The 16161-nt window shown below is 40.3% G+C and overlaps 1 protein-coding gene across 1 annotated transcript in view; it reads left to right on the top strand.

Annotated features, from left to right (window-relative positions):
* Positions 1-16161, top strand: part of VAT1L (vesicle amine transport 1 like) — a 54154-nt gene that overhangs the window by 12682 nt on the left and 25311 nt on the right. Inside the window, exons 4-7 of the mRNA XM_074158113.1 lie at positions 9113-9255; positions 12089-12192; positions 13059-13114; positions 14830-15024. Of these exons, the coding sequence (XP_074014214.1) occupies positions 9113-9255; positions 12089-12192; positions 13059-13114; positions 14830-15024 (498 nt within the window). The remainder of the gene's footprint in view (positions 1-9112; positions 9256-12088; positions 12193-13058; positions 13115-14829; positions 15025-16161) is intronic.

Raw genomic sequence — 16161 nt, 5'->3', positions numbered from 1 at the left:
AATATCACTCTGGAGATGCGTGGAATTTTTTCCTTTCTGCTAACTAGACGTAAAGATTTCTGTGTTACTCTTTAAACAGCTCTAATAATCTGCCTGTTAATCCTTTGAAAAATGTAACAGCCTCAATCGAACAAATCATTCTCACAAAGTTCTTAGTTAATAAAAGAGAAAACTGGCACTGAATTCACTATGGGAAGAGGTATTTTTTGTGCTGTCGCTTTACTAGATAGAAGGCCAATTCCCACTTTCAGCAAGTGGGAAACCTGTCCAGTTTGTTTCTAAATGTCATAGAAATTCCAGAACACTTTAATGAGACAATAGGCTCCCTGTGGGACTAGAAGTTTGTAATTGTTCCTTCCTCATTATGCAAGATCATTATTTTAGCTGCTTCAGGCAGTTTATGAAAAAGAACTTGTTGCTTCAAAAATGTTTGTGAGGTTCTTTGTTCTGGCTCCCCAGTCCCCTTTAGGAGGATCCTGCAGCTTTTTTAATAAATCGAGTCAAGGAGAATTCTCTAGGACCTTTACTTATGTATTACCTCAGTTTGTTTATGTGGCCTTATTTTTGTTTATAGATATTTTTGGTAGTGAGGTAACTATAGCAATTGTCTTCCCATCTGTGCCTGGGGAATGATTAGTATGTGATGGTATCCTTTAATGTCTGACAGGATGCTTCAGATAAGTGAGTTTACTTATTTCCAGAAGTTCCAGGGGACATCAGAAGCTGATGTAGAGAAAAAGGAAATGTACCAAGATAACAGATGTGTGAGACTTTTTTTCAAGAAAAGTTACAGAGGCTTAAATCCTATTCCATGTACCAAATGAGTCCCTTCCCTGCACCCTCTCACCTGCGTCTTCCCTGTTCGTGGTAGGAAAGGTGGCTCATTGTAGGGAAGCCCCTTGTCCCTTGTAGGGAACCAGGAGGAGAGAGGTGGATGCTCACAAACTCGGCTCCTGACGCTGTTAGTATATTTTAGCCTCCCACCTGAAGAGGAGGACCTGCTTCAGTGCTTAGAAAGGGGAGATTGTATTTGCTTTTGTTTCCTAGGGCTGGGTTGTTGATTTTGGTTGTTTGGAAAGGGGGCTGCATTGGGTGTTGGTTTGGTTTTCCTGTCTCTTTCCCTCTGGAGGTGGCGGTGAAGAAGGACTAACTCTTGATGCTTAACCTGGGCAGTGAAGTTGGCTGGAGAAATCGGAGGGGCCTTCTAGGAAAGCACGGTACAGGCTGACAGTTGAATTGGATGATTCCGTTGGACTTTGAGGAGAAGTTCTTACCTGGCAAAGCGTTCTGTTCTGTTCTCATTGCTCGAGCTGCTACTGACCGAGCTCTAACGAGGACAACCATTGTCATACGCTCCCTTTCAGGCCTCTGCTTGGCAGGACCCTTAACGCTTCTGCTTAAACTGTTATATTGAATGGCAGGGCAGTTCAATAATTAACAAAAGATGTAATTGTGTAATAAGAATAGAGTTTAAATGCTTAAAGCTATGGAAATGTTTAAGTGTCCTTCTGAACAGATTGCTAAAATAAGTAGAAAGTCAGCTAGCATTGAACTTCAAAAACTTTCTATTATACATTCATAGAAATTAATGCTCAGAAATCTGAGTTTGCAAGAACACGTGACTTACTGTAGGACATCTATTGGCCTATCTTAACTGTAAAACGCTGTAATTAGTGTTTGAAATGACTGTAAGACAATGATAGAGTAGCTCCCTTCACAAATACACTCCCACATCTTTTTTTTTTCAAGTGAAGCAAAGTGGCAAGTGGAGAAAATACACGGAGAGAACCGAGCAGTAGCGTGTACCCCGCTGGGACTGATCTGCTGCACGAAGCAATTCGTTCTTTAAAATGAAGACTATTTTAAGTCAGTGCATTCAGTGCAAATCACAGCACAGGAGTTTATGTGAGATTATATTATATATGAGATTATAAAGTTAGTCTTGAAATTATTAATGTAAACTGTATCCTGGATTAGTTGAATTAGTGTAAATGCAGGACTGTTGTACTAAAAAACCCACAAATAAACAATAACCCAAAAACACAGAGCAAAAAAACCCCTTAGGCTCTTCTAGCTTTAATAGATCCAGCCTCTATCTCTATGATATCTACCTGTAAAATTAATTCTTTTAGGGATTTAGATTAGAGAGACAGCCATTATGCCCATTTGATTATTTGTTTGCTCTTTATGTACTTCCTGTTCTGAATATTTAGAGCACAAAACTTTGGTCATTTACTAAGATTATGTAAACACTTCAATTTCATCACTTAACCGCCCAGAGGGGAGGCAGAATGATTAGCCAATTCTTTAGCGTTTTGATCTTACAGGTGCTAAAATTAAGCTGCCTTTCATGAAGGAGCATCAACTGCTGTCCTGAAGCTGTGATCTGACCTTCCCTTTCAGGCTCGGCAGCAGAGGACGCGCAAGCAGAGTAAGTTACAGATGCAGCTCTCGTGTTTGAATTTGAAGGGTAAATCTGACTTGGCAGCAGATTTAGGTCATCCTGGCAGGATCAGTTACTGCTTGGCAGGAACCTGCTTTCTTTATTGTGTCTCCCCTGCATAAATTGCAAATATTTGAGGATGTGTTCCAAACTGAATCACTGAAGTGGTGATATTTTATCTGTCAAAGAACTGGCGCTCCTTAGTAAATGTAGTCACCTGCTATCCCAGGCAGCATATAGGAACCTTTTCCAAGAGAATTATCAAATTTCCTATGTGTTTGTCCCTTCAAATTCTCTCTGCTCTGTCTTGCTCAGTGAGAAGTCTTTCTCAATTTTCACACTTTATTTGTGGCTGGTTAATGTACCTTTGTTCCTTTGCCGGTGTTGTCCATTAATTAAAATCAGGTATTCTTTCCTCTTGGGGCACTTCTTTCAGGTCTTTTTAGCAAGATGGTGTCTTTATGGCTAGAACAAGCTCAGAACTGAATCTCTCCTTGGCCTGTATTTTTCAGGCTGAAAGCAGGGTTGTTTGTTCCTGCTGCTTTTTTTGAAAGGTCAGATGTCTGTTTCCTTGGTCATCCTATGGACACTGGTCCAGGCAGATACAGACACATTTCCTGGGCTCTGAGCTGGTTGGCAGCAAAGCAGCAGTGAGCTGGTATGAAAGCCAGAGCCTTTTAAAATAGGTCTCACAGCATCCCTGATCCTTTTAAACATTGTATGGGTAGACTGAATTTAGGTCTGTCTGCACCTAGCAGGTAGGAACACATTAAATACCACTCTTGCGTTTGACTCAGTGCTTCCTGAATGTGAATAATTAGAATTTACTCCACTCTTCTGATGGTCCTGGCCAGCACAGTGTACAGTGGCATTAATACTTCCCACTTTGCTGAAATCTTTACTCAGTACCTGCCAGGACTACACTTGCTATTCCCATGGTAGCAGTTCAGAGCTGTTCTGCATTTGATGAATACACCCCGAGTGCTTTCCTCTTATTTCATCTCCAGCAGCCAGGGAAGGGAATAAGTCAGCTCACACAGAGCTCTGTGTAACCAAGCCTGGGCTGCTCAAAGTACCCAGGCTGTCTCAAAGCCGGACAGGGGATCTCCAGGCTGGGCTGTCCTGTGCTGCTGGATGCCTGTAGAGCAGTGGATGTGCTCCCTCCGCAGCTCGGGAGCATCCCAGTGCCTGGGCCTGTTTCCAGACGCTGCCTCAGAGCGTCATCTGTTAATCAAACACAAAAGCCTGGCGAGTGGTACACAAAAAGCAATTTCCCTGACAAAAGCAGGCTGCAGGCTCTGGAGGCCTTTCTTTTTGCCTCTCGCAGCCCTTCACTCCCCAGAGGAAGTGTCCTTTCCCTGAATCCCCTGCTGAGTCACGTCACAGACGGGCAGCACTTTAACTCCTCCTTGGCTGTTTCATCTTTTCAGATGGAGTGATATAAGCTCTATCTCCGGGTGAGGATCTCGGCTGGGCTGTGTCCTCATAGCTCCACTCAGCTGAAGAGGGTTTATACCAGATGGAGATTCAGCCCCGAATTCTGGATGTACCTCAGTTGCACGTTTCAGTCTGTCCACTCTGCAATGTTCACCTTAGAGTTTAGTTTCCAATTTCCTCTGCTGTAAGTGGAAAAATGACACCTTCAGGAGATGGAGTGTTGTGTATCTGACATCTCCTAACACCAGAGAACAGTTTTCCTTGATGCCAGGATTCCAGTAGATGTCTTCTCTTGCAGTTTTCTTACTCTGTGTTCTGTGTTCCACCCTCAGATATGGTTGTGTGGCATCAAAGCATTTTGGAAATGTGGATTCTCCTCACGTTCGGTTCCAGACAGGTTTCTTGTGCAAGATTAAGTCTGAATGGCTTTCTTTTTCTTTTTAAAATGCTGTAGCACCTCTGGGCTGCAAAAATATATCATAGAAATGATAATGTCTTACTGATGCTATTGGTTGTAATAGATGTAGCTTTGCAGGGTGGTATCTTTGAGATGCTTTGTTCTCCCCTGCTGTAAAGCTGGGCTCAGTTTACGTAATAGCAAAAAAGATGCTTTCTTGAAAGTATCTGTAACTGCTGTAATTCAGGGCACAGCTTGCGCATCGGAGTGAGGTCTGGCTTGTATCGTGGGGTCAGATCCTTCTGGAAATCCACTAACTTATAGCCCTTATTCGTATTTCATCCAGTGACATTAATAAGTATTGATAAGCTAATTAGATTAGTAAGTTTTCTTCTATTCATGCTTTCTATATTGACTTTTAAATGTCAATGGCTTTTTTTTTTTTACTTCGAGATTGTTTAAATGCACAGAACAGTCTGTTTCCTTTTTACTTCCTAGAAATCTACTTTTCTGTTCTTTTATGTGATTATCTGTGTATGAGAGTTTGCAATCCTGCAGGTTTAAAGTTTGGTTTTAAAGCAAAGGAATGAAAAGACATCTCAAATCTTCTTACTGGTTCTAAAATTACTATAAGCCTATATAAAATAAATAAATATAATAAATTCTGTGATAATCATGTATGTAGATTAGGTTCGACATACTGGTTTTATAAATTGTCAGAGTATCTTCAAAAGGAATCCATCAAACAGACTTTGAAGCTAAAGAGACACAAGACTCCTATGCAAATCCAGCATTAGGAGACATAGTTTATTTCCACAGAATGCTTTAATCCAATTTATTAATTTCCTTGAGGACTCACTGTGTGAAGTTCTGCATGATAAGTAGTATATAAAAAAAATATATATTTTAAAGGAGATGAATTCTGTTTTAAGGGAATATTTTGTAACCATGTCTATCCCTTCACTGAAGCAATTGATCAGTTTTTTCAAAGACTGTGAAATCCTGTTAAAGGTAAAATTAATTGTCCAAATGAGATTTATTTTTTGCCACTTATTAATTTTCACAGGTTCAGGAAGCAAGAATCTAGTCTGTACTTATATGTAGAAATTGGCATCGTATATGAAAAATTAGATGTGTGAAGAGTTTTATTTTCATTTTTCAAATCACGCCTATCTACTCCGACACCCTCTCGCAAGGTTTCAGAGCTCATACGCTACTTCTGATAACCCCCTGCCTGCTTCCACATCCACGTGGTCTCCACAGAGACAGCTGACAGCAGGGATGATGTGGTTTTGTCTGAGTGGGGAGGATGCAGAAAGCTCTCGACTCTGCGTACCACAAAGGAGTTTTTAGGAGGGGAATGGCTTTGGAATCCAAAGGACCGGACAAGGATCGTGTACCCCCGTGATCCAAAGGTGGATGCAGCATGGATACCTTGTCTGCTCCTCCATGGCCCTGGGAGGAGGATGTTCTTCCTTCCAGCAGCAATCCCTTGGTGCACGCTTCATCTGTGAGCTGTGCAGGTTCTGAACACCGGGGCCTCACATACTTGCAATTAAAACGTATAGCCCTCTAAACACTAGCTACTAATCCCGAGGTAGCTAAAATGACTTGAGGGATTAGAAAAGAGACTTAGGAGTGACTTGTGTAGCCACACCGCTGTTTTGGAGCTCAGTCGAATTCCACAGAAATTAGTGAAATGTTTGAACTCAACTCAGGTTGAATTCAATGCTCCGATTTTGGTGGGGGAAAGCGTGAAAGGTCCAATATCAGCTTTTATTCCAAGATTTCTGAAATATGAATACTAAGAATACTTTACACAAAAATAAGTAAGAGTCAACGTCAAATGAAGATCTTCAGAAAGGCGTAGAAGAATGTTTTGCGGAATTGCCTCAAAATACTTCAGTGATGTTGTTCATCCAATTATAAAAGTACTGGTCATATGAGTCAGTTTTAGGCTTCAAATATCTCCAGAAACCTGTAAAGAATTCTGATCTGGGGTTTTAGATGAGCTTATCTCTATGGGGGAAGGGAGGGGTGTACTAACGAGTTCGAGTCAGGAGGAAAATAGGGTATGCACATCCTGGGTTTTTTGTGCCTTTGTCCTATTCATCTGTCTGTCAGTTTGTTTGATGTTAATCATCATCTACACGATAAAAATCAGCATGTTTTCTACTCTAATATTTGACCTTTTAAACATTCAGTGGTTTTGATTCAGGATATACTCATTATCTTCCCAAGATAGATTGAAAATGCAGAAAACTAATTAGAGAATAGATCAATAATGTCAGAATTTCACTCAACTACCATGCACTATAAAATACTGACTCACCTAAATCACTATGGGTGATGTTTTTCTGGGGGGCACAGGAAGCGAGAGAAGAGGATGGGTAGTGAAAATGACTTAAGAGAAACAGAGATACAAAATCCAGATTAATTTTTTTTCTTGTAATTTTAAGTTACAATATTTGTGGAGGCTAAAACCTGGGCTTCGGAATGAGATGGTGAGTAACAGAGAAATGAAGTATATGTGGAGGAGTATTTCTGCTCCCTGAAGACATTACATCTTGTGAGACGAGGTCCCTCAGAAATGGATTTTCCTATGATTTCTAAGAGATTGGGGATTCCAACCCAGGAAAATGGTGGATGATTTTAAAAAGCAAAGGTCATTTATGTTCGGTATTGGATTACCCTGCTACGAATTAGCATTTGTATCTGCATCCTGCTGTAAGTTTCTCTTGGCTCTTGGGCAGTTTGTTCAATTTGCTGTGCTATTCCATTTCTCACCTGTAAAGTAAGAATGAGAATGTGTCCCTTCTGCTCTCTTTGCTATGGCTATTAATACCTGTCCAAAGGGTCACATAAACTGTGCCTTGCTCTGTAGCTCTTCCCTGACTAATCCAGTGGGAAACCAATCGGAAACTCCTGGATGCCACCGTATATAAATAATAATGTTGTCCTCTTGGAATATTCAACTCAGAGGACTGTCACTAGCAATTACATTCAGTATTATATGTAAGGATGCCAAGCCCCCCAGGGTGTGCAGGGTTATCTAATTATTCTACTGTAAATAAAACCCAAGCACTGATTACTGGTATTTACATACTAATAATCAGGGTTTTTAGTTGGAATGAACAGAAATGTGTTCATCCATGGATGACTTTACTGGTCATGCATGCTGTTTACAAATTACAATCTTTTGACTGTAAATTTAAGTAAGAATCTGCTGAGTTCCACCAGTCAGTATTTTTAGAATGACAGTGCCGTTTCTTGCTTCTGGGCATATCCGTGTAACCCTGCTAGCTCCACTGGAATACTGTGGTTACAACAAGAGGCGGAATTGGGCTACCAAAAGTCTGTCTTCCATTTGTTAGTGCCTTAAGACTAAAACAAAACCCAGGGCTTTAAAATGATGAGCTGTTAGGATGTTTTTTGAAACCCATATGGCTCATGTCATGAAGGCAGAATCCTTTCCCTCCCTTTGTCTCCGTGCCTCCAGCCATCAAGTAGACTTCTGCTCAGAATTTTACCCCAATCAGTTTGAAATCCGAAGGAACACCTTCATAAATTTGGGCAAATACCTGCATGAAGTAGGACAAAAGCAAGCTTTGGTAGAAATATTTTGCACAACTTCTTTTCTAGCCTGACAAGATTTTGCTCTTGTTCCAATTACTGTGACTTGAGAGTAGTTATATGGTTTGAATACCTGTGTGTGTGAGCGGATGCGTGTATAGATTTGTGTGGATGGGAGGAAGTTGGGGCTGCCTGTCAGAGCAAGATGACTTCTCCTTTTCAGTATTGTAATTTTCATCATGGCATTAGAAAGAAACCATAGTTCTGTTTCAAAGCCCAGAAATTAAAAATATGACGTTAAATTTGCATGTTGCATGCTGCAAGAACTTCCTACAAGCTCGGGTAAACACCAGCGTAGAGAAAGATGAGCTTACAGCATGGAAGCTGTGGAAGCTGAGATGATACAGTAGGAGAATGTACCTACCCTGTACCTGCTCTAGGCCACTTTCTCCCCTTTGCTGTTGATCAGTTCTGAGGTCAGGGCACTGCCCTAAGTGGACCCGTTAGTGTGACTCATAGCTATTCCTGAATTTTGAATAATCAGTAATTATTATTATTATTAACAATAAGAGGTAAATCAGGTCTGCTTTACATCAACGTGCAACCGTAAGAGGATATGATTGCTTGGGAACAGTAGGCTACATGCTGTACTGGGACTGACTGCACTGGACATTCTGTATTAATATGGCAAAAACGTGAAAAATATAACCTGTGTCTGGATACCAGAGGAGCCAAATACGTTTACGTTATCGGCCAGAAATTCTGTTCTGGCATCAGATGCTGCACAGCCTCCCCCAGGGGCAGAGAGGGTTTGGGCCAGCACTGTTCTGAGGTACCAAGTGCAAAGGGGGCTGCGGGCATCACTGCAGGGGCGCCAGGGGAATGCACGTGGGGTGCAAAGCAGAAAATGAGAAATATTTCTCGTACACTCCTCCAATAATCATTTTTTGGTGATCCTTGTGAATTACTGCCCTTTCCCTTAAATTACACTGCCTTTGTTAAAAGAACAAGAACTCTTTTCCAGTACAATTTTAGATAGATTGAATTCATTTTATCCCTGCAGTTGCTTTGTCTTCAGAATATCCTTTTGATTTAAGTGCATTTTTTTTTCTTGTGGCTGAACTGCATTGCACTGGCAAGAAATTGGGAAGTTCTTGTACATACTTGGTCTTGGATTTTGCTGTGTCATGCGTGAATTGGCAGCTGTGAAGTCTCTCAACCGATTTCTGTATCAGCAAACTAATGTAATAATGTGTTTGCAGGGTCAAGCTGTTGCTCAGCTCTGTTCAACTGTTCCCAATGTTACTGTTTTTGGAACAGCCTCATCTTTCAAACATGAAGCAATCAAAGACTCAGTAACTCACCTGTTTGACAGAAATGCAGACTATGTTCAAGAAGTAAAAAGGTAATCTTTTCTTTTCCTGAGTAAGGGTCGTATGGTACCCGGCAAAATGCTCTGAAAGACACCGGGCTGATCGTATTTATGGGAAGAGATTAGATTTGTGAGTTTGGGAACTGTAGTTTATTCCAGATATTCCATCTGTCCACTACGGGGGACAAGATTGCAAACATCTCCCTGTTTCTTTATAAGCAACACAAGCTTTGTTAGTCCACATTCATAGTTGGACATCGGTTGCAAGCAGAGCAAATTACGTAAAAAAGAATAAAGGATGTATTTTGCTATTGTCTGCATATGGAGTAGCTCACTGTAACGCACCGAGTAAGATTTTTTCAGTGGAACTGTAAGTTATTCAGGTTTTGGAGTTCTCTGGTGTGTTTCCATCTGCCTGGGTTTTTATCCTCTGCCAGGGACTGATATCAGAGCACATGATGTCTGTTTTAATTTCAGATCCTTAGATTTTGTTTGTTTGTGTTCAGATCAGAATCATGCTGTTGCCTTTTGAAGTCGTCATGTGTGTTTCTATTTACATGATTTCAAATACTTTGTTTTCTAGTTTGTCTGGTTTTAGATATTGATGTTGATACAGGTGGCAGAACTTCAGAATTGATAAGAAAATCTTAGTAAAAACCATCTTTTTGATTTTACTTGTCAGACAGATATGAATAATATCAGGAGGTCTCTCAGTACGAGGGTTACCAGTGCTCAAAGAGGGCCTTGGGCACACAGCAGACTTGTCTGAGCCATTAGCAACCCAGGCTGGTGTTGGAGGAGGAAGCGGGTGCCTTGCTATGGTTCCTGCAGCGCTCCCGAGGGCTTACGAGAACATTTGAAATGCTCTGTCACAAAGGATGTCTTAAATCACAGGAAAATTTTTCTGTATGGGAAATTTTACCAAAAAAAAGATAGGACTTGCCCAGTAGATGAGACCCTGCCATTTTCCTACCCTACAGCTCAGAACTACAGCACGTTTCTCCAGCCCTTCGATAGCCTTTCTCTTGGGGAAGTACACACACCTATGTGTTTTGCTGCCCCTGGAAAGTTGCTGTGGTGAGATGCAGACTGAATTCTAGCAATTCCCACTTTACAAACACTGGTTCAGCAAGAAAGAACACTTGAAAACATTGTAATCGGAGTTCAACCTTAATTCTAACTCTTGGCAGGGGCAGCAGGAGATCTACGTGATGTGGGAGCAGATACAACGGAAATCGGTGCTTAAAAAAAGGAATAAAGCCCCTTTAACTTCCGATAACTTTGAGTGCAGATAATGTTGGTGCTTCTGCACTTCATCAGGACAGTTGTTTTTGGGACAGTTCGCTGGCACCACGCCTGACTCCGTGTAACAGGCTGTAATTAGTGGAATCGAAAGGAGACCTGGTTACGAAGGGGTGGAATTCTGCTCTATTAAGTCTGTTAAAATCCCTTTTGATGATCCTGCATTTTCACATACTTTTTTACCTTGCAATAGACAAATGAGGCAGAGAACCAGCGGGTACAGAAGTTAAAGTGTAGATGTGACAAGCTAGTTTGTGCTGCTTTTGTGGCACGGAGGTGTGTAGTGTTAGCAGAATTGATAGTCCTGGTTAAAAATCAGAATTGGCCTCCTGTAGAATATGCCAATGCTCTGATTTGTTCCTTAGATCCTGGATTTTTTACTTCATGTTGAAAAAGTAATAGAAGTACAGTGGTAACTCTGAGAACGCTATAAAGATATGTCTGAGTGTCACCTCTGTTTTGTGAGGAAACAGAAGGGTGCATTACGTTTCCCTGACTTCTGATTGCAGTTACGCTGCTGCGGAAGGCAGGGTCATCGGCAGCTAATGGACGTTCCCAGGGATTAGACACTCTTGGCTGCCCCTTAAACCTTTGATAGTCTTCAGGTTGCAATTCTCTTGTAGTGTCTGCAGCGCTTATTTGCATAATTGTTAAAGAGTACTAATCAAGAATTTGCCATTGCTTGGGCTGTTTACTTGGTTAGGAGGTAGGATATTAGACTTAGATCGAACTAGTGATAGGATTTTGCAGGCTGGTGTTTTGCCAATAAAAAAAGTAGTACATCAGGATATTTGAGTGTATTGTTTTTCTTCAGCATCATATTGACATTGCATTCACAAAGCTATTTATTGGAAAATTATAAATATGCAAGCTATTTATTGAAACAGTATAAATACTTTCTGCTTTCTATAATATGGCCTGATTGTATCCTTAGAGCTGGGTTTCTAGCTCTTGGTGACTTCTCTTCATGCTTGATTTAACTCTTTGCTGGTGCCTAGTTGATACAGAAGACTCTTTAAATAACTTTACAAGGACATTATTTTATTTGAGAAGAACTAGGATAAGAAGAGCTATTTCCTTAGGAATTCAGAAAAAGAAACAAAGATATAAATAACAAAAGTGTCTTTTTTTTTTCTCTATGACATTCATTAAGAACAACAAAAAAAGACATTCTCTGACATTCACGTTCACTCAAAAAGAGCTTTTTATCTATCACCTGTTTTTTGATAATATAATTTTACTGGAAGCCATCAAAAAGGGGGAGTAAGATGTTTTCCCACTGGTCTAAGCCTGAAAGGTGTGTGTTGGCTGGCACAACAAACTCACGTTCCAGCACTGAGTGAGTTTGAATTGTCTTTTATGAGGAGGAACTTTTCATGTAGTCAAAACCTCAGCCTTAGAGTCCTTTCTAAAGTACCTGGAAAACCTTGGTGTTGTGTTAACAATCAGCCTGTGTCATGCTGGCTGACGGGTCCTCTGGATCTCACTGCAAAGTGAGATTTGAGGTCCCTTTAACCTGGTGTTCTATGATTCTATATTCTGTGGTTTCTTTCTTGCTTTTTAGAATCTCAACAGATGGAGTCGATATCGTTTTGGATTGTCTTTGTGGAGAAAATACTGGGAAAGGCCTCAGTCTTCTCAAACCACTTGGAACTTACATTTTATATGGTGAGTGGAAAAAGCTGGGTACGTATTTCAAAACTAAAGCTTTGCAAAGCTTAAAATGTCTTAAAATGCCACTCCTTCCAGAACTGGAGGCTACCATGTTACACTTTCTCAATTTGAGCATTTCCATGCAAAGATTTTAGTGAAGCTGAGCACGGACTAAATTATTGAGAAACAATAGGTAATACAAAGAAACTCTTAAAAAAACCTTAAGTTTGGTTTCACTTTTGGATTCTTTTTTATGTTTCACATTGTTAAATGTTATTGTGTGATACATGGGAACTGTTGGAGAAAGCTTGGATCTCTCTTGGAATCACAGTGTGGCCAAGGAAACTGTAATATAGTCCTTGTGGGAGGGAAGCCTGGAGGAAGATTCCAGGAAGAAAGCTATCGCTTTTATTTGATGTGACTTTGAGGAATTCCAGCCCAGGCTTCTGTTCACAAAGTTCCACTCATGTGCGTGGTCTGCTCCGCATGCTGAGTAAACGTGTCTTTCCAGCAGTTGTGCCAGGTTGCTGTGTTGCATGTTGATAAATGAGGCCAAGCTTCTGCAGGAGGACAGCCGAAGGGATTGCTAAACTTTGGAAATTAAAAATATATCTGTATCGCAGTGGCAGGTGCAGTGGCATCGTGGATAAGCAAACCTACATCCTTGGGCTTCCATCTAGCAAGCAGGATGGAAAAAACAAGCACATTGTCACTCTTTGTTATTTATTCCCGAAGTATAAGGATGTCTTCTAATCCCTTTTAAACCTGGGGAGAATTTTTCTTTTTCTTAAATATAAATCGTGGAAATTATTTTACATACAATAAATGGTCTGTTTGTCAGCATGTAGTAAGTTTTGTGTGAATGTTCTCATCTTTTACAGGTTCATCTAACATGGTTACTGGGGAGACAAAAAGCTTCTTCAGTTTTGCAAAATCAGTAAGTGTCCCAGGGCTGTGATTCTGCTCTTTTCTCTAACTTCAGTCTTTTCTGTAGCACTTTCATCTTTATCATTCTAATTTGTCTCTACTAAGTTGTTACTTCTGATGTTGCTAAAAAGTGTTTTTCTGACTGCGATGTGGTCTGACACGTTTTCTTCTGATACGATGGGTGGAGAGGAGCCTGTGTGCAGTGCATGTTTACATTGTTCGCTATCAGACATTTATCTCTTACACAGCTAAGTTTAAAGTTAGACTGCATTAGTTATTTACTTATGGCAGAACATCATATCCATGGTAACTGTACCCTGGAGGTTCCTCATATCTGAAAACACTGTCGGGACAGTGCATTGAATTAAAAGAGATCTTAAAGGAGATACCTCTCTTAAGATGGAGCTTGTGTCCAGTCATTCCCAGCTTTGCAGAAGTTAGTTCTGGACAGAAATACATTTTCCAGTTCTCTGTGTTCATTTCAAGTGATATCAGAGATGATGATGCTGCATTGGTTTCCTAATCGATGATGTAAACAAATCCAAAATTAATTATTTTTTTTCCTTCAGCTTTACTACACTGATCTGCCCAGAAACCCTAGAGGTTGAAAAAGGGACAAATATATCAAATAAGCTGCTAGTGAGAAATAATTTAACCAGGTGTGAAAGTGATTTCTTTAGACGAGAAAAACAGAGGGAGAAGATCTTGACTGAAGATCTATCATACGATCTTTGTGGCAAGAGCTCATTTACAGCTTCCCGCAACAGCCCCTTCCCAGGCGAAATTAGCTCCAACAGTCTCTGTGTAATAGGAAAGAAGATCAATCAAAGACCTTAGCAAGAAGCTGTTCTGTTTGCCTCCTACACTTTCTTAATGGTTGTAGTGGCACTATCTTTGTTATTGTCATGTGTTTGTAAACTAAAACAAGATAATCTTTACTATGCAGCCTTTTTTCTGTTAATATAAACGTGTGCAGATATATATAATTTGTAGGGTAGGTTGGCCAATGAAATCAGTTTCAACTGAAGTGTTTTTCTGATAGCACTAATGTTTATTGTCTGAATGAATAAATTAAAAAATAGTATATCAAATTTTGTATGAACGTTTAACTAGTTTATATAATTATACTCTAAAATTAACTCATCAAAATTGTATGAAAACTTTGATTAAAAATTGACCCATTCAAATAAAACTTGCTGGAACTGGGATCTCAGTCTCAAGGATGCTCTTGGGCTAAATGAGATAAAATAATGTCATTAGGTATCATATCAGGAAGCTTGCTCAAACATCACAAACATAGTAATGGGTGAAAAGTAAATGGAAGCTGATAAGCAGTGCGTGGTTTCCTTGGTTTTTGAAAGAGGAATTGTCAGGAGTTGCTTGTGAACGTCTGGGGAGCTTGCATGGCTCTCGAGGTAACACATAAGAAGGACAGAAATAAGAAGGAAGGTCCAAATTCCTCACTTCTAGACTAAATTCCTAAAACCAGATCTGCTCACCATTCTCATAATGCCCTAATCTGATGGAACACAAGCCTGTGTTTTATTTTGGTCGCATACTTTTTTGCTTCTTCCATAAATAAACTCCTTACTGCTTCCCTTGGCTGTGGCTTCAGATCTGACAGATGCCGTGTGTCACATCTGCCCAGACAGTTTTCTTGTGAACTCTTCTCTACGTTTCTTGAAAAGTGTTTTTCTAACCCTGCTGTTGTTTTTTGCTTTCCAGTGGTGGCAGGTTGAGAAAGTAAACCCGATCAAGCTGTATGAGGAGAACAAAGTCATTGCTGGGTTTTCTCTGTTGAACCTACTTTTCAAACAGAATCGGGGCAGCCTGGTCAAGAGTGTGATGGACAAACTCCTAAACCTATATACCAGTAAGAAGATCAAGCCTGTGGTTGATTCATTATGGGCTTTGGAAGAGGTAGGAGAAAAATGTCTTTCCTCCTTTTGAAATTTCTGAAATGTATGCACTTTTAGGTATAAAATTGGATTTGAGTACGTTTTCTAGTTATTACACTCTTCTGCTTTTTAGTTTGGGCAAAAGTTGTCTCCAAAGCCCCTGCTATGGAGAAACTCCATGATCCAGAGTTGTTCACACATTTCTCTAACAAATATTTCTGGACTTTCAAATGCTCTGTGTGAAGTTCTTGAAAACACTAATAATAAATGTGGTTTTTCAATCTTAAAATATGATTTCTCTTTCCTAAGTGCATGAAACTTGTAACAAGTGCAGTGTGAAATGCGGACATTATAATTGAAAACAACTTAAAATCTATTCTGAGGAAAAGATCTAATACAGTTTTAGTTTCAGCTTTATATTTGTGCTGGCAAACCTTGGAAGCTTGGGGGTTTTCAGGAGGTTAATAAAAACGTGTGACAGGCAGGGAAAACAGAATTCTCCTTTAATATAAGCTAATTTTTTTTTTTGAGTGTGGGTTTTTTGGTGGTTCTTTTCCTTCTAATTGCTCAGCTCTCCTTAAAGACATGTAAAGAACCTAATCTGATGGTAGCTTGCGCAATTACAAGCCCCTTGGCAAAAGCACTGTTTCCTGAGGCCTTTATACTTAAGATGCTGATAAATGAACGTAAGTATTTATAGAGGTGTGAACATACATTAACGAATAAAGAAATGGCGTGATTATAGTAGCAGCGCCGGATGCAAACGGCCCAGCATGGTATGGGCTCCGCTTGTTCCTCTCCAGAAAACAGAGAGGAATGATTACTTCTCCAGAAAAGCCTTTCCGTGTCTTCTGCAAGGAATCTCTTCCCATTTCTCTGAAATCCCTGCCTGAGGCTGCGCTGTCACTAACAGCAGCTCGGTGACACCCGGGGCTGAGCAGCCACTGGTGTGGGAGTGGGCTCAGCAATTTGCTAATTCTCACCAAACACACTAAAATGTCGAACTTCTGACGTGAAGTCAGATGTTTTGTTACAGAGCAACTGGCTCAGGCAAGACAAAACTGCTCTGACGCTGTCTGCAAGGGAGAGCACTTTGAAGAGCAGTGTGAAACAGAAATAGAAATGGGGGCAGATTTAGGGGTTTGATGTGATTTTTTTT

This window comes from Numenius arquata, chromosome 13 (assembly GCF_964106895.1).
Source record: "Numenius arquata chromosome 13, bNumArq3.hap1.1, whole genome shotgun sequence".
In the NCBI taxonomy this organism is placed as follows: domain Eukaryota; kingdom Metazoa; phylum Chordata; class Aves; order Charadriiformes; family Scolopacidae; genus Numenius; species Numenius arquata.
Note: the sequence above shows the minus strand (reverse complement) of the source record. Positions and strands in the feature narration are given on the sequence as shown.